Below are 26,641 nucleotides of genomic sequence, written 5' to 3' on the forward strand. Positions count from 1 at the left end.
AATTCGAGTGAGAGTTCTGAAAGGAAAGAACTTTTTCTTTAACAATTGAGAAATTTCTAATTTGATTTTGTTCACCTTTTCCAAGGGAAGACTCAAAGTAGAAAGAGAGGTGTCTATTTGAAAACCCAAAAATATTATTTTTTGTGAAGGAGTGAGAACCGATTTCTTGGAATTGATAAGAAAACCCAGGTTTTTTTAACATATCCATAGTTAGATTCAGATGAGAGAGAAGAAGAGATTGGTCTTGATTCATTATAAGAATGTCGTCCAGATAAATAATTAGAAGAACACCCCTCAATCTCAACCAGGCTTCTGCCGGTTTTAAAATTTTTGTTAATACCCAAGGGGCTGAAGAGAGTCCAAAAGGGAGACAGGTAAACTGCCAAATTTGGTTTCTCCAAAGGAACCTGATAAAATTGCGATTACACTGATGGATGGGAACTGTCAGGTAAGCGTCTGTAAGGTCTAGTCTTACTAACCTATCTTTGTCCATAAGGCAATCTCTTAGAAGATGAATCCCCTCCATCTAGAAATGGTTGTAAGACAGGAAGGCATTCAAATTCCTTAGATTTATAACAGGTCGAAGAGAACCCTCTTTCTTTCTCACAAAAAACATGTTGCTGAAAAAAAGAATTTTTGTTGTTTGGGGCATGTTCTATATATAGCCTGTTTGGAGAGAAGGAGATTTATCTCTGTGTCTAAGAGATTTGAATCTGTTTTTGAGAAAACTATCGGATTTGGGAAATGAGTCTGAAATGGAGGAGAGACAAAGTATAGAAGGAGACCGGCGACAGTCTGAATGACCCAAACGTCTGAAGTTATGGATTCACAATTTTTTATAAAAAGGGATAATCGTTCCCCAACTTTGTGTGGGAAAAAATTTGTGTTGAGTAAAAATAGGGAGCTTACCTGAGAAGGGTCTTGAACGTGATCTAGCTCTGGAGAATCTTGGGTTCCATGGCCGACTTCTTGATGGGAAGAAGTTAGTAAGGGAGGGATTTGAAGGTGGGAAGGCTTGGAATTGAGGTCTGTTTGATGAGTACGGACGGCCGGGAAAACAACCTCTTCCTTTCCCAGCCCATTCAAAAACACGACTATTAGAGGGGTAAAAAAATTTATTGGAAGTAATTTTAGCCTTATTTAATGAGTTAAAGGTATTAACATAAGTACTTAACTCCTTTAACCCTAAGTCTCCAAATAATAAGCCCTCAGCCTGGGGACCCATTTCGGTAGGGGCAAAAACCGAGATTTTCGGATCGATTCTGCATAAAATAATCCTTCTACGCTGGGTAGACAACGCTGTATTAGCATCGCCCATCAAATAAATGGACCTCTGAATCCATTGTCTAATTATATATGGATCAAGCAAAACTGTATTAACTATGGCTTCCTCAGTAAGCTCAAACATCTTGGTAATAGGGCCTAGAGTGTCTAAAAACCTATCCTGACATGCCTTAAGAAATTTATCAGGACCTCTCTTAATGTTAAAGTTCTTAGTGCTAACAAATTTAATAATATTAGCATCTACTTCAGGTGTAGCGGAGGATTTGTGTGGTAAATCAGGTCTGGGGCATTCTGCCCTAAGAGTGGATCTGGCTTTAGCCGATAAAGACTTTCTTAAGTAATGGTCTAAAAATCTAGCCACTCATTTAGAGGGTCTCCAGTTAGAGGAGTGAGGGTGTAATAAATCCTCAGGGTCTAGATATTCTTGACCTTCATTATCAATTAATCTCTTTTTTTATTTTTATTAGACCTTCTGTACTTTTTCTTTTTAGGGGTATAGTCAGAAGAGCTGTCTGACAATTCCTAAGTATAAATGGATTGCCATGAGTTATCCTCATCATTAGATATAATGGAGTCCGAAGACTCAGATGTAGATATTAAATCTACTTTTCTTTTATTAACTTTTTTAGAAGGAGTAGCTTCTTCTGAATCTGAATCAGAAGAGATACTTTTATTCTTTTTAACACAAGATTTAACTCTGATGTCTGGGGTGTCCAGACTGAAAACTACTTTTTTAATTTTTCTTTGCAAAAGTAAATTTCTGTATCTTTTATTTAAATGTTTTTTCTTTGCTTTGACTTTCCTAGGAGAATAAGCATTCTCAGTGACAGTGTTGGGAACTGTCTGCAATTTATTTCTATAATCTTTAATTGTATTATCCAGATTATCAGTAAAAGACTCCTCAGAAAAAGAGTCGGAATTGTCAGCAAACATATTTAACACAATAAATAAGGTGTTTGAGGATAAATGTAAACTAAAAGCTGACAGAACTTGAAACTATCAAAATTACAATAGAATTTAAATATTGTTATATATATCTGTTCAGGAGTTCATATACTACAAGCTAAAATGTATATTTTTGAAATATAACAAATATATTTTTATTTTTTTCGTAAATCTTTACAATAACAAATATAACATATCAAAAAAAAGTTATGATTGCGCTATATAAGCTTCTGATACCTGTCTGACACCCTAACGTCTGACACCTGACGTCTGACACCTGACGTCTGATACCTGATGTCTGACGTCTGACACCTGATACCTGATGTCTGACACCTGATGTCTGACACCTGATACCTAACGTCTGATACCTGATGTCTGATACTTGAGGTCTGACTCCTGACACCTAATGTCTTACACCTGAGTCCTGATGTCTGATATCTGATGTCTGACACTGAATGTCTGACACCTGACTCCTGATACCTGGTGTCTGACACCTGATGTCTGATACCTGATGTCTGACGTCTGATACCTGATGTCTGACGTCTGATACCTGACATCTGATACCTGACGTCTGATACCTGACGTCTGATACCTGATGTCTGATACCTGATGTCTGACTCCTGACACCTGATGTCTGACACCTGAGTCCTGATGTCTGATACCTGATGTCTGACACCTGTCTGACACCTCAGTCCTGATGTCTGATACCTGATGTCTGACACCTGATGCCTGACATCTGATGCCTGATACCTGAGTCCTGATGTCTGATACCTGATGTCTGACACCTGATGTCTGACACCTGATTCCTGATGTCTGATAACTGAGGTACAATGGAGTTTTCAGGGAGGTAGTATAGAGTTTTAGAGGATGGTGGAGGGAGTTTTACAGGAGGGGGGAGAAAGGAGGGAGTTTTGCAGGAGGGAGCATGGAGTTTTAAAGGATGGAGGAGTGAATTTTGGAGGAGGGAGGAGTAAGAAGGGAGTTTTGCAGGAGGGAGCATGGAGTTTTAAAGGATGGAGGAGGGAGTTATGGGGGAGGGGGGAGAAAGGAGGGAGTTTTGCAGGAGGGAGCATGGAGTTTTAAAGGAGGGAGGAGGGAGGAGGGAGTATTGTAGGAGGGAGCAAGGATGTCCTAAAGTGGACACCGTAAAAGCAGAATGAACTTCTCTGATTGATCTGCCTTTGATCATACAATTCAAGCTTGTTTCTCATTGGTTACCATATTAATTTCTTTTATTTCTATGTTAAACTTTTAATGTGTTTTTTGTTACTTTAAATAGCTGTTGAGCAGTAAAGGAAAAGGTTTTGCAAAATAGGAGTCTCTGTCCTTGTAATAAAATCTGACTAGAAAATATCACAAGAACATCTCTATGTCAAAAAGTAAGATATTTTACCTCAAAATATCCTCAATAGTCACATCCCATTGTAAACTTACATTAAGCAGCCAATCTGGATGCCAAACCCAGGATTTGCAAGGGAGCGTGTATCTGGCAATTGCAAACACAGTCATGTTATTTCTCTTCTTAGTTTAATGATGTTTACTATGAACTCTTGTGAGATTTCATTAAAATCTCTTGAGATCACAGTAAAGCAGAAGCACTGACAGTAGCTGAAGGATAACTGTTCTCAAAACACTTACTTATTGTCGGAGGAAGAAAGTTTGAGGTAAAATATCTTATTTTTTTACATAGAGATGGTCAGGTGATATTTTCTGTTCAGCTTTTTACAGTTATGCTGCATCACTTTCATGTAATTAAGCATATGAGTATTATGTCCCTTTAAAACATTGCTTCCATACCAATCAATGCTTCCTTCATAGCGAAAAAATATATGCTTTGCTTTTACCTTATTTTGTATTTTAAAGAAGATACAGACTACCAAAGACTATGGTTTGAGCCATAGCATAGAAAGGGAGCTTTCAACCCACTGCTCATTGTGATCATACACAGAGAATGAAACACCGCACTACTGTACCACTCTATTCCTTGCTAGATTCACTCATCTTTTTGTTTACTTTGTTTCTTTTTGTTACATTTTACTCCGATTCTAATTCTCCTTCAAAATGTTGCAAGATTTGTGCCTTTATCTCACATTTAAATGGATATGAAACCCAAAATGTTTCTTTCATGATTTAGAGCAGACGATTTTAAACAACTTTCTAATTTACTTCTATTATCAATTTTGTTCTCTTGTTGAAGATCAGGGACGTATGTTTAGGAGCCTGCCCATTTCTGGATCACTATATGGCAGTAGTTTTGCAAGAATGTTATCCATTTGCAAGAACACTAGATGGCAGCACTATTTCCTGCCAAGTAGTAATTCCGATGCCTACCTAGGTATCTCTTCAACAAAGAATATCCCCAGAATGAAGCAAATTTGATAATAGAAGTAAATTGGAAACTTTTTAAAATCGTATCCTCTGTCTTCTTTACATTTTACTTAATGTTTGCTAGTAGGTAGCTGTAAAACAAATGATTGTTTGAGTTTCATGTCCCTTTAACCTTTATATTAATTTTTCAAAGTTTAATTTTATATTGTATGATTTTATTACACAATAACTGGCTTTAAAGGGACACTAAACCCAAATGTTTTTTTTTTTCCGACTGTGCGGATCAGGTCCGCAAGACCTTGCTGAATGTGGAGAGCAGTACGAGCTCCGTTTTCAGCATTGCACCAGCAGCTCACAAGAGCTGCTGGTGCAACGCCGCCCCCTGCAGACTTGCGGACAATCGGCTGCCAGCAGGGAGGTGTTAATCAACCCGATCGTACTCGATTGGGTTGAATTGTGGCGATTCCTGTCCGCCTGCTCAGAGCAGGCAGACAGGGTTATAGAGCAGCAGTCTCTAGATCGCTGCTTCATAACTGCTGCTTCTGGTGAGTCTGAAGAGTCGCCAGAAACACGGGCCCACAAGCTCCATACAGAGCTTGATAAATGGGCCTCAGAGCATGCAATTGTTAGCAACTTTCTAATTACTCCTATTATGAATTTTTCTTCGTTCTCTTGCTATCTTTAGTTAAAAATCAGGAATGTGATGCATAGGAGCCGGCCTATTTTTGGTTTAAAACCTGGGTTATGCTTTCTTATTGGTGGGTAAATGTAAGCCTCCAATAAGCAAGCGCTATCAATGGTGCTGAACCTATAATGGGCTGGCTGCTAAGATTTACATTCCTGCTTTTAAAATAACGATAGCAAGAGAACAAAGAAAAATTGATAATAGGAGTACATTAGAAATTTGATTAAAATTGCATGCTCTATCTCAATCATGAAAGACAAAATTTGGGTTCAGTGTCCCTTTAAGGTATGCTGTGTTTTCTTCAACTTTTTCAAACAGCAGCAAACCAAATATTTGCGTTTACTTGGTATAAATTCCAAGTTTATTCTGGGGTTAATGCTACCACTTGGTGGTTTTTATACTGACACAGTCTATGATGTTGGTATTGTAGCCTTCTGTTCATGTTATGGCTGGCATTTCTACAGACATATACATGTGTCTGGAATTTATTCCACCTTAATTTTACTTAATGGTTGCTAGTAGGTAGCTGTAGAACAACTCAATGATCCAGCTGGCTCTGGTAAGAACTATTTATTTCAAGTCATGTGACATAAGTGAAGTCACAGTGGGCCAGGAAATAGCAGGATCTAGAAGAGTGGAACCATCGCCATCTGTTTATTATATCACTTTTCCAACAAGCTACAGTGTGCTGCTGTAGGTTTATCTAGTTTTTCTGTCATGGCTGGCTGAATGAGGGATGAGCAGCCCATTTACCTTCAGAGCAACAGTGAGTGACGGTGAGGCAGTGCACAGAGCTAATTAGCGGGGAAAGTCAGTTGGGTGATGTGACGCTGAATAAAATACCATTTATTGTTTACACGTTCTTTCCTATGCTCTCTATGTGCTACTTACTGCACCCTGCAAACCACCCTGACAAATTGCTCATTATGTAAATTTTAAAACTAAAATGGACTTCTTTAAATGGACCCAACCTAAAAATAAAACTTTAATGCATATAAACATTTTCTGAATAAAAACAAAGAAATAAATAGAATACATAAGTTAAACTGTTTGATGTTTTGATATCCTCTTTTTGATGTAACAAAGAAAATGCTGTAATTTTCTTTTTACACAGCAGCTGTTGGCATCAGTAGCAGACCTGCTCATCAGTGCAAACATTTTTTGGGCCACCCCTATAAAGTTAACACAGTAGTAAGCAATAGTAATAATAATAGTAATAATATACACACTGCCCTTTATAATGATTTTGAAGATAGATAGATAGATAGATAGATAGATAGATAGATAGATAGATAGATAGATAGATGATAGATAGATAGATAGATAGATAGATAGATAGATAGATAGATAGATAGATAGATGAAAGATGAACCTGCAACCTGCACTAGTAAACAACTCCCCTGCATTAGACTGGCTGCTATGGTCGCCCCAAGCACTTGGGCTCTGTTGCCACCGCACCTGCTGCACCAATGGTCGTTCCACCTTTGGTTGGCATCGCAAAGACAATGAGGCTGATTTATGTATCTACGAATGCAGCTGTTTCCCCGCGAGCCTTCAGGCTCGCCGGAAACTTAAGCTAAGAAGCAGCAGTCTTAAGATTGCTGCTCCTTAACTTATCCACCACCTCTGAGATAGCTGACAGCAATCATCCCAATCAGATATGATCGGATGATTGACACCCATTTCTAGCGGCCGATTGGCCGCGAATGTGCAGGGGGCGGATTTGCACAAGCATTTCACTAGAAATGCTTGTGCAATGATGAATGCCAACAGCGTATGCTGTCTGCATGTAGCGGATCATGTCCGCCCGCACATTTATAAATTGACCCCATGGTTTTATAAATTGACCCCATGGTGTTAAAGTGGTCACTGCAGCATGATTTGTAGTGTACATCGTATCCTCCCTACCTCTATCACTTCCGAACTGCTGGCATAAAAAGTGAACCTTCCCTAGTATGTATCTTGCAGCAGTGACCACAGTAGCTGCATCTCTATATATATAAGGCAGGGCATGTAAAGAAGACGGCATGGCTGAGGCCATAAATTAGGATTGTCCTGAAGAGTGACAGAAAGCTGGGGGCATATATCACAATTGTGATGCTTATAATGTTGTAGCTTTTCAGTTATCTTGAATTTTGCAGGATGGTTCTGGTTTGAAGAATCTGCACTTGTCTGGCACTCTTATCATTGTTTACAAAATGACACTGGGACACTCTGCGAGACATCCAACTGGACACCTGCTCTGTCTCAGCTCCCTTTCACCACCCTGGATGGCACTCAATCTTTGCTACTCAGCCCAATTCAAACCTACTGCCTCCAATATCCCAATCCTTCAATATAAGAAAATAATAAAACTTTTCTAAACTATCTAATTATATTGTATGTGTCAAAGCCTGTTGTTCCTAATAAATAGTTAATATGTAGTTCAGTGCTGGTCACCTGCTTGGATTTTACATTTCAAACAGGTCAATGTGGGCATTTCTCTGCTTGCTGCTGGCCTAATAAATATTACAAGTCTCTTGAGTTTGTGGTGTTAACCAGTAAAATATAAGATTAAATGGAGTGATTATAAGTTCATACTATAGTTATAATATTTTTGAGTTGATTTTACTTTATTAATCACTGACATTTTTAACCAAATTAGAAGCAGATACTCCTTAAATAGATAGAGAACCTTTTTATTGTGTGCATATACAGGCTGACAGTATCAGGCCCTTTATTCCTTGTGGACTGTAACCATAAGACAAATATGTTGGATCACACTGAATAAGGGAAGCTAAAGCCCCAAAGGATCTAGTTAAAAGGCCTGAACAGTAAAAACAGGAAAATAAAGGTTATGGAAGTCAAGGTGTGAACCATTGAATTAGCACATCTTGTACAGTGCACATTTACAAACTTGGCTTAAAGAAATACAGGGGGGGAAGTAAAGAAATTAAATTGTAAAACATTTTCTTAAATAAAAAATAAGTAAATGAATGTGTAGATAAAGTCTCATGGTTGAACAAAAACATTTTAATTTACAAAATTATTTTGTTTAGAAACTAGCAAATAAGTGATGCTGCACAGCTGGCTATTCGACCAGTAGCGTAAGATATATGGAAATAATTTTTTTTCCCTCACACCTTCCACACCAGCTACTGATTAGATCAAATCAACTCGTCTGGGACTGCAAACTCAAACCTAATTAATACACTTATAAACCCCTTGGATCCTAATTATGGTGTGCTTAGAGTACTAAAGGAGAACTCGAAGAAAGAATTTAGCTCATATTTTGTAAAATGCAGATTATTATGGGCTAGATTACAAGTGGAGCGCTGTTTTAACGTGCACTCGTAAAGGGTCAAATTTGGCCATTTACAGATGCACGTTAAAAAAACAGCCATTACAAGTGGTTGGTTAATGCTCCTGAGAAGTTGCGGGAGCACTTCAGGCTAAGCACAATTAACCAGAGGTCCAACCTTTGGTTACTTGTGCTCTGGCCTAAATATGTATAATCAATCATCTAAATATTGTACTGTAAAAAATAAAGGGCCAGATTATAAAGTGAAGCACAAAATTGCTTTTGCTAGCACAATATTTGTGCTCCATTCAGTAATACCGACGCACACAAATGTGCGTTGGTATTACATGTAAAGCGCAATGTGAATGCGACCTCGCATTCACATTGCATGGGAGCTTTGCACTCACAAGAGCACGCTTCCATAGACTCCAATAGGAGCCTCGTTCTCATGCCATGAGACACAGCAAAGCCCCTAGCGCAGCGCAGGGGTTAAGTCATCCAGTGTTGAGCTGCAAATTAAAGATATATAAGTATATGAATATATACTGTACAATGTACATATATATTTATGTTTTTATATGTGCATATACACATATTAACACATAATAATATATGTATATAAGCATATACATATATATTTAGAGTACAATCACAGTCCCCATAGACTACAATGTAAAAGCACACACCACACTTTTACCCCTTAAAACTGCTTTGTGCAGTTATTTAAAAAAAAAAAAAAATTAAGATGCTATTTTTTTTATAAATGGGGGTTACAGCAAGCTTGTGGTAGCATTAACCAGCCACTTGCAATGGCTGGTTATTTAATGTGCGCCAGTAAACATGCAAATGTTTGCCCATTTACGGGTGCAAATTAAAATTGCGCTCCACTTGTAATCTAACCCAAAGGCCTCTATTTATCAAGCCGTCGACTTCCTTGCATTTTACAGCACCAATACGCTCGCCTAAGTTCGCCTAACATCGCAGCCGCGGACCTGAAAACGTTCTCCAAAGTTACCAAAAAAGCTGTCAAAAAGCTGCGCACCAAGTACGGGCGAAGAGCAGCAGACTGTTGTTAACTAACAGTCATCGATCTCGCTGCTCTTCGGCTTTTTTCCAGCTTTCTTGGTAGCCTATCACTAAACACCCACACTATACTATACTGTTTACCCCCTATACCGCCGCTCCTGGAGCCCACCGCAACTAAATTAATTGTTTAACCCCTAAACCGCCGCTCCCGGAGCCCACCGCAACTCTAATAAATGTATTAACCCCTAAACCGTCGCTCACGGAGCCTACCGCCACCTACATTATACATATTAACCCCTAATCTTCCGCCCCCTATACCGCCGCCACCTACATAAAGTTATTAACCCCTATCATGCCGCTCCCAGACCCCGCCGCAACTAAATAAAGTGTTTAACCCCTAAACCACCACTCCTGGACCCCGCAACCACCTGCATTATATTTATTAAACCCCTAATCTGCCCCCCCTATACCGCCGCCACCTACATTATATTTATTAACCCCTAATCTGCCCCCCCTACACCGCCTCCACCTACATTATATTTATTAACCCCTAATATGCCCCCCCCTACACCGCCACTATATTAAATGTATTAACCCCTAAACCTAAGTCTAACACTAAATCTAACACCCCCTAACTTAAATATAATTTAAATAAATCAAAATAAATTATTCCTATTTAAAACTAAATACTTACCTATAAATAAACCCTAAGCTAGCTACAATATAACTAATAGTTACACTGTAGCTATCTTAGTATTTATTTTTATTTTACAGGCAACTTTGTATTTATTTTAACTAGGTACAATAGTTATTAAATAGTTATTAACTATTTAATAACTACCTAGTTAAAATATATACAAAAGTACCTGTAAAATAAAACCTAACCTAAGTTACAATTACACCTACACTACACTGTAATTAAATTAATTACCTACATTAACTACAATTAACTACAATTAAATACAATTAAATAAAATTATCTAAAGTACAAAACCCCCCCCACTAAATTACAGAAAATAATAAAATAATTACAGGTTTTTTAAACTAATTACACCTAATCTAATCCTCTAATAAAATAAAAAAGCCCCCCAAAATAATAAAAAGCCCTACCCTATACTAAATTATGAATAGCCCTTAAAAGGGCCTTTTGCGGGGCATTGCCCCAAAGTAATCAGCTCTTTTACCTGTAAAAAAGAATTCTATCCGCCAATAGGAATTAAGGTAGGAAAATCTTATTGGCTGATGCAATCAGCCAATAGGATTGAAGTTCAATCCTATTGGCTGATCCAATCAGCCAATAGGATTGAGCTTGCATTCTATTGGCTGTTCCAATCAGCCAATAGGATTGAACTTCAATCCTATTGGTTGATTGCATCAGCCAATAGGCTTTTTCCTACTTTAATTCCGATTGGCTGATAGAATTCTATCAGCCAATCGGAATTCAAGGGATGCCATCTTGGATGACGTCATTTAAAGGAACTGTCATTCAGTCGTCGGATGTCGTTGGAAGAGGATGCTCCGCGTCGGATGTCTTGAAGATGGACCTGCTCCCACCGGATGGATGAAGATAGAAAATGCCGCCTGGATGAAAACCTGTCTGTCTGGAGGACCTCTTCTGGCCAGCTTGGATGAAGACTTCTGCCCTTCTGGAGGACCACTTCGCCCGGCTTCGTGGAGGACTTCGGCCTGGTTGGCTGAAGACTTCTCAAGGTACGGGGATCTTCAAGGGGTTAGTGTTAGGTTTTATTAAGGGGGGATTGGGTGGGTTTTAGAGTAGGTTTGGGTGTGTGGGTGGTGGGTTTTAATGTTGGGGGGGTATTGTACTTTTTTTACAGGTAAAAGAGCTGATTACTTTGGGGCAATGCCCCTCAAAAGGCCCTTTTAAGGGCTATTCGTAATTTAGTATAGGGTAGGACTTTTTATTATTTTGGGGGGCTTTTTTATTTTATTAGGGGGATTAGATTAGGTGTAAATAGTTTAAAAAACTTGTAATTATTTTATTATTTTCTGTAATTTAGTGGGGTTTTTTGTACTTTAGATAATTTTATTTAATTTTAGTTAATTGTAGTTAATGTAGGTAATTAATTTAATTATATTGTGGTGTTAGGTGTAATTGTAACTTAGGTTAGGTTTTATTTTACAGGTACTTTTGTATTTATTTTAACTAGGTAGTTATTAAATAGTTAATAACTATTTAATAACTATTGTACCTAGTTAAAATAAATACAAAGTTGCCTGTAAAATAAAATAAATCCTAAAATAGCTACAATGTAACTATTAGTTATATTGTAGCTATCTTAGGGTTTATTTTATAGGTAAGTATTTAGTTTTAAATAGGAATAATTTATTTTGATTTAGTTAAATTATATTAGACTAGGGGTTAGACTAGGGGTTAATACATTTAATATAGTGGCGGCGGTGTAGGGGGGGCAGATTAGGGGTCAATAAATATAATGTAGGTGGCGGTGGGCTCTGGGAGCGGCGGTTTAGGGGTTAAACACTTTATTGAGTTGCGGCGCGGTCCGGGAGTGGCAGTTTAGGGGTTAATAAGTTTAATGTAGGTGGTGGCGGTGTAGGGGGCCAGATTAGGGGTTAATAAGTATAATGTAGGTGGCGGCGGTGTAGGGGGGCAGATTAGGGGTGTTTAGACTCAGGGTATACAGGTTAGGGTGTTAGGTGTAGACGATACCATAGGAATCAATGTGATATCAGGTAGCAGCGAACATGAGCTCTCGCTGCTTTCCGACTCCCATTGATTCCTATGGCATCCGCGGCCTCCAGGGTGCCGGATTGAAAACCAGGAACGCTGGGCCGGAAAAGTGCCGAGCGTACCTGGTAGATATTTGATAACTAGCAAAAGTAGTCAGATTGTGCCGAACTTGTGTTCGGAACATCTGGAGTGGTGTAAGCATCGATCTGTGTCGGACTGAGTCCGGCGGATCGTATGTTACGTCACTAAATTCTACTTTTGCCGGTCTGTAGGGTTTGATAACTAAGGCGAATCAGGCTCACCACAAATACGCTGCGGAATTTCGGTTGACAGCTTGATACACTAACCATTTCTTGTTTTCTCTGCATATTTGTTTATGGTGATAAACACACTTTATATTTTGTATAGGTATTGCTGTTAAATTTGTCCCCATTTTACTTCAACAATTAAATTTTGGGCTCTTTTTTTTCTGACATCATTTCTTTAAAGGGACACTGAACCCATTTTTTTTCAATTGTGATTCAGATAGAGCAGGCAATTTTAAGCAACTTTCTAATTTACTTCTATTATCATTTTTTCTTCGTTCACTTGCTATATTTATTTGAAAAAGAAGGCATCTAAGCTTTTTTGTTTAAGAACTCTGGACAGCACTTTTTTATTGGTGGATGAATTTATCCACCAATCAGCAAGAATAACCCAGGTTATTCACCAAAAATGGGCCGGCATCTAAACTTACATTCTTGCATTTCAAATAAAGATACCAAGAGAATGAAGAAATTTTGATAATAGGAGTAAATTAGAAAGTTGCTTAAAATTGCATGCTCTGTCTGAATCATGAAAGAAAAAATTTGGGTTCAGTGTCCCTTTAAACATTATATTTCTGGTTGATCTCCAAATGTACTCTTTTTACCTCATCTTGTCATCCCAAGTCAGATTGCTATTCTTTTTTAAACTCGTGTAATGTAGTATGGACGTTTGACCTCCCATGCACCACAGATATTTATTACATAAACCTTGCTCTTAGTTTTCCACGGATAGCCATTACACAGTATCATGATTTAGTTATGTTTCAGAGAGCAATTTTATGGAGTCTTGCTCTCCGTGTTTGCATCAGATAGCCTACACATAAAACCTTGGTCTTGGTTTTACCTTTAGTGGTCAGTACATAAAACCATGCTAAATAATTTACCTCAGATAGCTACACATGGAAATATTCTATTTTTTTAACTAGAGATAATCAGATTAATTGTTCCTCTGTTCTGTTCCTTGAAAAGGTATTGTGTGAACATTTATACCATTAGGTATTATTTTGACATCACACTTGCATAATAAAAATATATCTATTTTCTGCATATATTAAAAATAGATTTTTTTTTTTATATATTTTATTTTTTAATTAATGTATCACTTTCAAGTTACATTTAAAGAATAATCAGCCCTGAACAATTTCCATGGGACAATTTTTAAAATTTAAAGCTAGCTACAATTTTTCTGCCATTTGCAGTGTTGTCTCTAAGGTTATAGGAAGATTTAAATTTAGCTGTTTGAAGTTGTCAGAGGGATCTGTTAGGTTTGATTTTTATAGAAAGAAAATCAATGCATGTATAGTTAATAGAGCTAATCTTAGATTAGAAAATTAAGATGTAAATATATTGTTTATAAATTAAATTGACACTGAACCCAATTTTTTTCTATCGTGATTCAGATAGAGCATGCAATTTTAAGCAACTTTCTAGTTTACTCCTATTATCAATGGGTAAATTCACCCACCAATAAACAAGTGCTTTCCATGGTCTGAACCAAAATAATAGCGTAAATGCCTTCTTTTTCAAATAAAGAAAGCAAGAGAATGAAGAAATGATAATAGGAGTAAATTAGAAAGTTGTTTAAAATTGCATGCTCTATCTGAATCACGAAAGAAAGAAATTGGGTTCAGTGTCCCTTTAAGGATATGTCTGCAAACATCTATATATGTTTTTACTGCAGTTCACTTCATTCTTTCGGTATATTTATTCTGCATATTGGTATGTGATATATCATGAAGTAATTATATTGGTAACAATCAAATTAAACACAGGCGTTAAAAGTGAAAGTAAATTTTTCGAGTCAATATCAATGACATTGACTAAACTTATCTCGATCAACTCAGTCGCTAACTCTTTTTTTTAAAAAATATTTATTCCTTTGAAGATATTTATATAATTATTCCCATACCGTTATAAGTGCTTCTTCCACCCACCCGCTCATTTCCTGGTTTTACTTCTTTGCACGTAAGAGCGGTCCCACCCTCTCTCACGTGTACCTCCGTTCTTGTTATGCTTAATTATATTGCGCATGTGTCGAGAAACATCCGCAGTAATCAGGTCTAGATTTCAGTGAGACATGCATGTGCATTTAGATTGGTAGTCGTAGAGCGAGTCAGTTGGGACGCCAGTGGGGGACCAATCAGAACTTATAGAATGAGATTTGTCATTCAAAAACATTTTTTTTTTCCGTCCAGGCAGAGTTATGGCGTGAAACGGTATCAGTGTAAAAGGTAGGATTTGAAGTTTACTAAGTGGGATCCAATAAAATGATGAATGAGATCCACATAAATTTAGAAGATATTTAAGACGTTGCAGAGTGGTATAGTGAAGTTCGCTTTTCCTTTAAGCTGCACGTACAAACAATAGATTTATTACCATATTATACTTTTATCTTTTCAGCTACATTAAAAAATATCCTCTGCGTGAGTTTTCACAAGTCATGTCTGTTGTTACGTTTATTCAAAAAGACCTACAACAAATCACCTGTAATTCATGTAGATGGACATGTACTGTACAACAACAGAAACAGCTACAGGCTGTGTAAAGCAATTTACCCTATGAAAGATTGTAGCTTTGCTTAATTTGTCATGTGTTCTTATTTTTAGGGAAACTTTCTCTATTTTCTGTTCTACAGTTATGTGTGATTTCTATTGTTGCTCTGATAAAGAATCAGTGCCATATAACAAAAGTGTGTGTGCTACTGTGTTTGGCTCTATGTGTACTATTACTTACAATACAGATCTCCAACAAGCAGTTGGAGAACTTTTGTAGTGTGATTAAAGGGACAGTCAACACCAGAATTTTTGTTGTTTAAAAAGATAGATCCCTTTTATTACCCATTCCCCAGTTTTGCATAAACAACACAGTTATAATAATACATGTTTTACCTCTGTGATTACCTTGTATCTATGCCTCTGCAAACTGCCCCCTTATTTCAGTTCTTTTGACAGACTTTCATTTTAGCCAATCAGTGCTTACTCCTAGCACTTCACATGCGTGAGCTCAATGTTATCTATATGAAACACATGAACTAATGCCCTCTAGTGGTGAAAATGCATTCAGATTGGAGGCAGCCTTCAAGGTCTAAGAAATTAGCATATGAACCTCCCAGGTTTAGCATTCAACTAAGAATACCAAGAAAACAAAGCGAAATTGGTGATAAAAGTAAACTGGAAAGTTGTTTAAAATTACATGCCCTATTTGAATCATGAATGTTTTTTTGGACTTGATTGTCCCTTTAAGAGCAGAGTTCTATGCTCTCTGCATGGTTTTGAGTAAATACTCTGCAACCTTACCTAAATCAGGTCCTGAGCTACTAGATATTTTTTGTATGTATGTGTGTATATATATAATTCTTATTATTTATGTGTTTAATAGCCATTAATTTCTAAAATAATGACCTGTGGCTCCCAGCAATGGGGTGGAACTAAATGGTATCCCCAATAAATGTTCCAACATACAACAAACCTCTACCTTGAAAGAGGTGAAGCCAGTTATTCCCTTTTATTAAGTTAATAGCCTTGTGACTGTTCAACTGCCAGGTAATTGTTATGGTAATATTTTCTTTTCCACCTCATATTTATATTTATTAATATTATTTTAATTATAACATTTCTGCTTCCCCATATATGAGCTCACCATGCACATGCACAGGGTTTACTAATTACATAATTATTATTGCCATTGTTGTATCATACACATTGATAATAACAATAATAATTAAAAAAATAAAAGATACTTTTATTGTACCATGCTAAAAAAAACATTTAAAAGATATTTAATACCATACACACAGTTATACCATTTAAAAGACTCATACACACACAATCATAGAAACAAAAGTGCACAATCTGCAACGTGAAACAGTTGCAGTTTATTGTGCAAGTGAAGGTAAATCATACATGGCTACACAAAACGTAAAGAAACATCCTACGCTTTTCATTCCTGTAGGGCACATTCGTCAGGGATGAGTAAACACTCCGCCCTTTCACATTATTTATACAGGTGTAAATTTAACTCTCTGTGAAATGGCTTATGTCATTAAGTAAACACATAGGTAAAATAGTGTTACAAATTCAAAGAATGCATTGTGTATTTATAGCAGTGATTGGTTTAAAAGGAAACACTAAGCTTGAATTGAAACACAAAGTATAAATAGCATTGTTAGTGAAAGTGTATATTTAAGGTGAAAAATTACAAAAAGTGTAAACATAGTTTGCGGTTATAACAACCAATACCTCAGATAGCAACACAGTTTATTATGTATAATCAGAGTTTTGTTCCATATCCTAAAGTGTTACTAAAAATGAAGGGAATTAAACTTCAAATAAAATGGTTGTACAGATCGTTACATCAGCTACAAAAAAAATAAACTGTTACTAATAAAGAAATGACAAGTGAGATGAAGGCATAATAAGGGCTGGACAGTTAATGAAAAATTGGGAATAATTTTGGAATATAATTAGGAAAACTCAGAAAAAAAGTATATTGCTGTGCATATATTATATATCTACAGCTCCTAAGCATACGCTCTAAAAATAGGAGAAGAGACACAAATACATATATTATACACATGTACATCAATAGGGTATATACTTGATATAGTACAAAAAGTTTCAAGTAGATATTATATATATATATATATATATATATATATATATATATATATATATATATACACAGTATATACACTGTGTGCAGAATTATTAGGCAAATGATTATTTTGACCACATCATCCTCTTTATGCATGTTGTCTTACTCCAAGCTGTATAGGCTTGAAAGCCTACTACCAATTAAGCAAATTAGGTGATGTGCATCTCTGTCATGAGAAGGGGTGTGGTCTAATGACATCAACACCCTATATCAGGTGTGCATAATTATTAGGCAACTTCCTTTCCTTTGGCAAAATGGGTCAAAAGAAGGACTTGACAGGCTCAGAAAAGTCAAAAATAGTGAGATATCTTGCAGAGGGATGCAGCACTCTTAAAATTGCAAAGCTTCTGAAGCGTGATCATCGAACAATCAAGCGTTTCATTCAAAATAGTCATCAGGGTCGCAAGAAGCGTGTGGAAAAACCAAGGCGCAAAATAACTGCCCATGAACTGAGAAAAGTCAAGCGTGCAGCTGCCAAGATGCCACTTGCCACCAGTTTGGCCATATTTCAGAGCTGCAACATCACTGGAGTGCCCAAAAGCACAAGGTGTGCAATACTCAGAGACATGGCCAAGGTAAGAAAGGCTGAAAGACGACCACCACTGAACAAGACACACAAGCTGAAACGTCAAGACTGGGCCAAGAAATATCTCAAGACTGATTTTTCTAAGGTTTTATGGACTGATGAAATGAGAGTGAGTCTTGATGGGCCAGATGGATGGGCCCGTGGCTGGATTGGTAAAGGGCAGAGAGCTCCAGTCCGACTCAGACGCCAGCAAGGTGGAGGTGGAGTACTGGTTTGGGCTGGTATCATCAAAGATGAGCTTGTGGGGCCTTTTCGGGTTGAGGATGGAGCCAAGCTCAACTCCCAGTCCTACTGCCAGTTTCTGGAAGACACCTTCTTCAAGCAGTGGTACAGGAAGAAGTCTGCATCCTTCAAGAAAAACATGATTTTCATGCAGGACAATGCTCCATCACACGCGTCCAAGTACTCCACAGCGTGGCTGGCAAGAAAGGGTATAAAAGAAGAAAATCTAATGTCATGGCCTCCTTGTTCACCTGATCTGAACCCCATTGAGAACCTGTGGTCCATCATCAATTGTGAGATTTACAAGGAGGGAAAACAGTACATCTCTCTGAACAGTGTCTGGGAGGCTGTGGTTGCTGCTGCACGCAATGTTGATGGTGAACAGATCAAAACACTGACAGAATCCATGGATGGCAGGCTTTTGAGTGTCCTTGCAAAGAAAGGTGGCTATATTGGTCACTGATTTGTTTTTGTTTTGTTTTTGAATGTCAGAAATGTATATTTGTGAATGTTGAGATGTTATATTGGTTTCACTGGTAAAAATAAATAATTGAAATGGGTATATATTTGTTTTTTGTTAAGTTGCCTAATAATTATGCACAGTCACCTGCACACACAGATATCCCCCTAAAATAGCTATAACTAAAAATAAACTAAAAACTACTTCCAAAACTATTCAGCTTTGATATTAATGAGTTTTTTGGGTTCATTGAGAACATGGTTGTTGTTCAATAATAAAATTAATCCTCAAAAATACAACTTGCCTAATAATTCTGCACTCCCTGTATATATATATATATATATATATATATATATATATATATATATATATATATATATATATATATATATATATATATATATATATATATATATATATATATATATATATATATATATATGTATATATCTATATATATATATATATATATATATATATACACACACACACAAGACATGTCCTCAATGGAAGGATTAAAAAAAATAGTGTCCTAATAGAATGAGTTCTCTTAAATAATATATGGGTTTATTTTTCCTCTTTTTGCCCATCTGATGTTTCTGTAAGTTTAACTATTCACTGACATATATGTCTCAATGCTGCTGCTTTCCACAATGTAAGAAGCTGCAGTCAGCAGCAACCGATTTTTACCCTCTCCTCTACCTTTGAGTTGGTAGATATCAATGACCCCGGACACATTTGTTCTGGGTGATTGACAGGCCCTTCCGGTCATGTGAGAGAAAGCGGGCAGCATTATACATGCAAGTGTGTGCGCCAATACATTGAGGCAGGGGACATACAGTGTTCACTGCCCATTCACTGTAAAGCTGGGCAGACAGGTTCCCAAGTTCTGAACCTTGTCCACACCCAGCTGCATAATTAGGGCCTCTACGTCCTCTGAATTTTAATATTTAGCTTTTTTACATTATTACTTCTAAAAGAAGACAACTTAAATGTGCAGCAGAATGGAAGCTTAAAACACTTTACACCAGCTAAACTGGTTAACCCTTTCTAGCTCGGTTTTTGCACCAGCAATGTAAACTCAGCCTCAGTGTATTAAATTATATGGGTAATGATTCTAATTTAAAAAAATGAATATATAATTTTCATTTTCAGCCTCTTGTCTTCAATAACATGTTCACCAAAACCGGACCGCAGAGCAGACACTTTAATAGCTTGTGATAGCGACAATGATAAGGCGGAGAAAAATGGGAAAAGAGTCTGTTTTAATGTAGCAGGAGATGAACAGGAGGATTCTGGTCATGACACCATCAGCAACCGAGATTCCTACAGGTAATTTGTATCTTATTACAAAATGTATTCTTCAATTGGATTCACATATAAATGCCTGAAAAGTTGTAAGTGGGCTATTTTTCATTGTAACATTCATTTCAACATTAAGGGCCAGATTACGAGTAGTGCACTAACAGTTATGCGCAAACTATATCGCAGCTCTTTTCACACGTCGGATGTAGAGCTCGTATTGCAAGTTGAAAGTAAATGCGATTGCTTGAGCACAACTGAAGTTAACGTGCGTCATGATATCGCAACCTCAGGGCCATGGTTAATTGTTTCACAAAACAAACAGTGTCACAAAACATCAAAAATACATTTAAAAGTACAATTACACTCATAAAAACATTATCTAATAAAAAAAAAAATGATTGCACAAAAATGTTATAAGGGCTCAAAGCTATGAGGTCTCAGGTGTTAAACAAAAAAAGGCTACAAAGTGCATTGGAGCCCTTTATTATTTATAAAATATTTTACCAGGAAGGATGCATTGAGATTTCTCTCGTTTTCATGTATGTCCTTGAAAACGAGAGAAAGTTAAGTAGCTGAAAACATGAAACAAAAAGCATATTTATGCAATATTCATATATTCATATATTATAAAGTGTTATATTGTGTATTAACTGTAAATATTTCACTTTACAATGTTCTTCACATAGGGGAATATGTTCAAAGTATTTTTAAATAGATATTCCTATATACACTGTATATAGGTATAGATACAGATATATGTAGAAATATTTATTTCTGAATAAATAGAACATATTTTGCGATGTGAAGAACATTGGAATGTGAAATATGTTAACGCAACACTTGTAATATGGCTCTGTATATTTGATAATAACATTGATGAACATTACTCAATAACATATGTGACTGGAATTTTTATCTTTTTTAATGTTGTCTACAATATAGTCTATTAGGGTGAATAAAATGTTTCATGTTCTATAATTGTATCTATATTTTATGATTTAGTGACTGCAATAGCAATAGAAACTCTATTGCCTCCTTCACCAGCGTCTGCAGTAGCCAGTGTAGCTCGTACATGCATAGTGACGACATGGATTCTGGTAAGAAGATTTTATTTATCTAAATTGTTCCTAGTTTTAATAGCTTGAGTGTATATTTTTATGTGAACTAGTGATGCTCCTTCTGCTCTTCAATAAACTGGACCAAAAGGTTTCTTTCTATGGAATGTGCTATACAGAAAAAAATATGATGTGTATTCTTCAATAAACAAGATTAAGTTGTTTCCTTATTTACAATGTGATATACCAGGAGCAGTGTAGCAATGGATGTAATTGTTAATGTCTTAGGTTGCAGCCAAAGGTTGTTGAAGAGCTATTGTGGTTCTGATTAACGGTTATACATTTTAAAGCTTTATTAAAGGAACATGAAACCCAGCATTTTCCTTTCATGATTCAGAGTGTACAATTTTAAAAATAAGTTTCCAATTTACTTCTTTTCACACCCGTGCCTGGGATTGAACCTGAAATGCTTGATTTACAGCCTGCAATCCTGTCTCTGCACCACCAGAGAACTTTAGCTTATGCTGATGCTTCAGGAGACCTGTTGCATGCACTGGTTATGTTCTTTAGCTCCACCTGCCTGCCAGCTGCAGGCAGTTACCTCGTCAGAACTGCTATAAAAGGCAGCCTCTAAGACCACTCCCTGCCCTGACATTGTGGTTCTACCAGTCTGTAAGTGCCTCTGACCTTGCCTGAGTTCCTTTTTGTTTTTTTCCTATGGTTCCTGAATTCATCTTGACTCCTGAATATTCTCTTGGATTTCCCTTTTGTTTGAGGCTAATGGTATACCGAACTTAGCCTTGTCTCCTGACTACTCTATAGCAGTGATTTTTAACCTTTTTTTTGCCGTGGCACACTTTTTTACATTAAAAAATCCTGTGGCACACCACCATCCCAAAATTTAAAAAAAATTAGACATTGTAGCCTAATACAGCATATATATACATACACATACACACAAACACACACATACTGTATGTATTGTGCTGTTATGCCATGCCTCCTACAAACTACCCCTGCACTGGGAGTAAAAAACAAGCAAAGTTTAAAAAATATGTCACACTGTTGTCAGTCTGCCGTGGCACACCTGAGGATCTCTCACGGCACACTAGTGTGCCACGGCACACTGGTTGAAAAACACTGCTCTATAGCATTCTCACTGTATTTGGTGACTTATTGGACTGCTTTCAGGTAACTGAGTCGTGGCTTGTCTCCTGGCTATTCTCTCATCAACAGCCTGTCACTGCTACCAGTTACCCTGAGTCTCTGCAGAGAGTATCTTCCAAGTGCCAGTCTCCAGTTCCTGCTTTCAAGCCCTGCAGAGGGTATAGGCCACTTATCAGTATCCAGCTATTGTACTCAAACTCTGCATTGAGTGTCCACCCAGCTTCCTATCCTGTTCCTGTCTTCTGCCTCAAGTGGGCAGTTCTGTTCTTAGCCTTATCATGGGCATTCCTGACTCAGCCTCAAGTGGACACTCCAGTCTTGGCCTTAAAATGGGCATTCCTATTCCTGGCCCTACCGTGGGCATTACCTCCGACTCCAGCTCTTGACTGGGGGCACCTGCACACCTATCCTGCTTCCAATATCAGATCCTTCAGTGTTCTGTACAATAAGCTTTCATTGACTGTCTGTTTCTTCAGCTATCCCTAAAAGTGGTAGTTCCATTAAGAAGTCCATCTCACTGGCCCCATTCAGTGCACAAGACAGCCTTAAGTCTGACACCTCCACACATGGGCTCCAAACCCCTGAACCTGCTCTGCCGAGCGTAAAACGTCTATTATCAAATTTGCATCATTCTCAAGTTAATCTTTGTTGAATAGATATCTAGATAGGTAGCGTGCACATGTCTGAAGCACTGCATGACAGGAAATAGTGCTGCCATCTAGTGCTCTTCTTAATGTATAACATTGTTGCAAAACTTCTGCCATATAGTACTGCAGACACGTGCACACTCCTAAACTTACCTTCCTGCTTTCCACAAAGTACAACAAGAAAAAGAAGACAATTTGATAATAGAAGTAAATTGGAAAGTTGTTTCAAACTGCATGTTCTATCTGAATCATAAAATAAAAATTTGGGGTTTTATGTCCCTTGGAGTCTAGGCCTACATTACATTACTACTGCTATTTCTTTTTTTCTTTAAAATAGTAGTTTTTACCTATTATCCAATTATATAAACCCTACTTCCATAGAACCTAAACCACTTGGTTTATCTTTTAGTAGCAGGTGTTTGTGTAGCAAGGTATTTAGTATCAGGTGTTTGTGTACAAGGTATTTGTATAGCAAACGAATGCACTTTTTAATATAGTGTAATCCTATCTGGAACATAGGTGATGAACTTCCCTTGAGTGTTCGAATGTCACATGAAAAGCAAGACAAGTTACACAGTTGCTTAGAGCATCTATTCAATCAGGTATGTAACAAACCATTTCAGGTTATAAAGGCAAATGATTATGTAATTAGCTTTGGATTTGACCTGCTGAAACTTATTTATATGCCTCCCTGCCCTGTTTCTTTATTCTTGCCTTAAAATTTACAGATGTCCTGCTTCCTTCCTTCAAGACATGTAACTGACTTCGTAAAAATAACCATTAAAGACCATTAAATACAGTAGAACTGCATAATTAACAGGTGCAGTGACACTCTGAATTTAAAATAGGCAGTAGACTTTGTTTCTTAAACATTTTTTACCCCCTGTATCATTTGACTAAAATAACAATCAATTCCACAACACCACAGATAGCTCAAAAAAGTCTCTTACTTTATTCTTTGCCAGCATTATGATCCTTGTATGTGAAGAATAAAGTAAGAGAGACTTTTTTAAGCTATTTTTGGTGCTGTGGGATTCATTGGGTTTTTTTTACCATATTAATTTGGGATAGCAGTAACCCCTTCTTCATGCTAAGTGGCTGTATAGTGCTGTGCCCAGATTGGATGTCCTGTAGCATGTGACTGCTGTCAGCCAATCACAGACTAGTGTAGGTATATACTGTGAACTTTTGCACATGCTCAGAAGGAAGCATGCATATAACAAGATTATGCAAAAATTGATAATGGAAGTAAATTAAACAGAGGCATACAGGCAATATAAATATATTTGATGCTTGTCAACACATCAGTTTTGCAGTATGTGACCATTATTGAATTTTGAAGTGATAATTCACTCTTGTCTTTATTTCAAAAGGTTGAGTCCATTACCGGTCTACTAAGAGGTCCAGCAATTGCAAGGGTTTTTGATCAGACAAAATATTTCACACCTGGTCGAAGTTTACAAGGTATTTACTATGACATCATTCCTTTTTTTTTCATATAAGAAAGTTGGTGATTTATTAACCATATGAATTATTATTTCATAATCCTATAAATGAAATTAATAAATTACCATAGATATGTAAGAACAAAAATCTGAAGTTATTTTGGCATATTGTAACTTACTTTAGTTTATTGCATATGTTAATCTGATTTAGGCCTACATTGTAAACCTTACTTCCATAGAACCTGAACTACCTGGTTTATGTGTTGACATTTCTTAATGAATCTTCCCTCCAATAAGAACAGAGGTTAATCCTTTGACGGTATGGTTAAGTTATGACTATATAAGCGGGATCAGACTGATATACTTCAGAAAAGTTCTTTTCTGTGATGGCAAAAAGAGGCTGTTCCTGGGTGACAATTTCCCAGAGAACAAGCAATTTAGCTATTTTTGTTCCTGGTTGAGCGCTTCACCTTGTTGCTATTAAGTATGCCTTCTATTCTGATTGGGTGTTATAATTAATCCTAAAATTAAAAAATAAAACTTTCTAATAGAAAATTGATATGCATAATGACCCTGTGTGCAATCAAAATTGCCCATTAGTCTTTGAGAGTCTTGTAGGATATGTTTGTGAGCTTCCATTCATTCATTCATTCATTCATTCATTTATTTCTTAATTTAAATGGGGGTTATGGAGTGCTGCAAGATATTATGTGTGTATTTTGTGTGTTTGATGATGATAAAATATTATGTTCTTAAATTAACAGTGAATACCATTGTTTTTGTTTGATATTTTGGACAGAATTTCAACAAGAAATGGAACCTAAATTAAGCTGTCCAAAAAGGCTGCGACTTCATATAAAACAAGACCCTTGGAATCTTCCAAATAGTGTCCGCATCCTAGCACAGAATTTAAAAAAGTTCTCAGAAGGTTAGTAATACATTATTAATTATAAATATATAGTAAAATTACCTTTAGGGACGGACTGATCAGTCTGGCAAATAGAACCTAGACAAAGGGCCCGGCACATGGGGGGGTCCTCAAGTGGAGTAGCCAAGGCTACTGGAATGTTGCCTACACTCACAGCCAGCTTGCCAATACTTATACATTGGGGAAGGTACAAGTTGGTTAAAAAAGAGACAGCAATCTGCCATAAACCTAACTACGAAGCCAAATGGCTTCCCACTTAAGCATCTCTCTCTTTTGTAGCTTTTGTATAAATCCATTAATCCTTTAGAGTTTTTAACCCATTTAGACTGATTTAACCAAATTCTGTATATTATAAATGTAAAAAATAATTATTTAAATAATATTATTAGTATTTTAAAATGTAAGTAAAACTATATAAAATATATTAGGAGTGTTACACTATGGCCTAGTTTCCCTTTAGGTGAAGTTAGCGAACTGGTAGGAACATAAACATGCCCTAAAGACTTTAATAGAGATAAATGTTTTAACTCCCGTTTCCAAACTTTACCACCTCAATGGAAACTAGACCTATATGTACAGGCGTTCTAATGCCTTATGTAAAAACCTATTGGCTATACTGTATTTGCTTTTCTCACAGTAGACATAACTACAGGGTTAGAAACTGCAAATGAGATTACTGCAAAGTATGTAATTCTCCCAAAACTAAGTAAAACTTAGGCCTAGTTTCCATTGAGGTGATATTGCTTGTAAACTGGTGGTCCAATTATTTATCTCCATTAAAGTCTATGGAGAATTTTTATGTTAACACCAGTTTCCAAACTTTACCATCTCAATGGAAACTAGGCCTTAGTTAACTAATATTTAGTTATATGTTAACATCAGTTTCCAAACTTTACCATCTCAATGGAAACTAGGCCTTAGTTAACTAATATTTCTTTATGTTGGTTATACACCCTTTATCGGAATAACTTGTTTTAATAAGTCAAACATACATATTTGTGTTTCTCTATTTGTAATTAAACGCATTCTCTGCAATACATGTATCAACATACTATATCTTTTAATTGTGACTTGTTTATACTTTCTTTTGTCTTTAGAAGTGAAATCCCGGATCCTTTTAGCTTTACTTGAATACACAGGTAATAAGTTATATGACTTTTCTAAGGTAAAATAAAATGCCTTGTTTCTCACCCTTAGTATTAATAATTATCTGACAAAAAAACTAGTTTCAAGAAAACTAATCAATCCTTTCATTTTAATTTCCTTTTTCCGTTCTCCCTTGACTTTTACAACCTAACTTCCTAGCTCTCTACAGAGTACATGCAAATCCATTTTGTTCTGAAAAGGGCATTTAGTTCTTTTGCTGCTCAGAGGGGGGGGGGGGGGGAAACAACTAATCTATTAAATAAATATCCAAACAAAACAAAAACAAAAAACTGACCTCTAAACCTCACCGGCGGCAGTCCATCTTCATCCCAGCAGCAGAGGGGGTGGCAGCAGTGGCCCTAATCTTTGGACCTTGAACACAGAGGTTTTCTTCATGTGGTCACCAGCCACACCACTGCCACCACCGTGATAAAGATGGAGCGCCACTGCCATTATCTTCGGGG

At 36.8% G+C, this 26,641-nt stretch overlaps 1 protein-coding gene across 1 annotated transcript in view; it reads left to right on the top strand.

Annotated features, from left to right (window-relative positions):
- The window catches only part of PREX2 (phosphatidylinositol-3,4,5-trisphosphate dependent Rac exchange factor 2), a 689,594-nt gene that overhangs the window by 429,872 nt on the left and 233,081 nt on the right, over positions 1-26,641 (top strand). Inside the window, exons 26-31 of the mRNA XM_053715101.1 lie at positions 19,640-19,816; positions 20,792-20,886; positions 23,178-23,260; positions 24,032-24,122; positions 24,903-25,031; positions 26,129-26,170. Of these exons, the coding sequence (XP_053571076.1) occupies positions 19,640-19,816; positions 20,792-20,886; positions 23,178-23,260; positions 24,032-24,122; positions 24,903-25,031; positions 26,129-26,170 (617 nt within the window). The remainder of the gene's footprint in view (positions 1-19,639; positions 19,817-20,791; positions 20,887-23,177; positions 23,261-24,031; positions 24,123-24,902; positions 25,032-26,128; positions 26,171-26,641) is intronic.

Source organism: Bombina bombina, chromosome 5 (genome assembly GCF_027579735.1).
Source record: "Bombina bombina isolate aBomBom1 chromosome 5, aBomBom1.pri, whole genome shotgun sequence".
Lineage (NCBI taxonomy): Eukaryota > Metazoa > Chordata > Amphibia > Anura > Bombinatoridae > Bombina > Bombina bombina.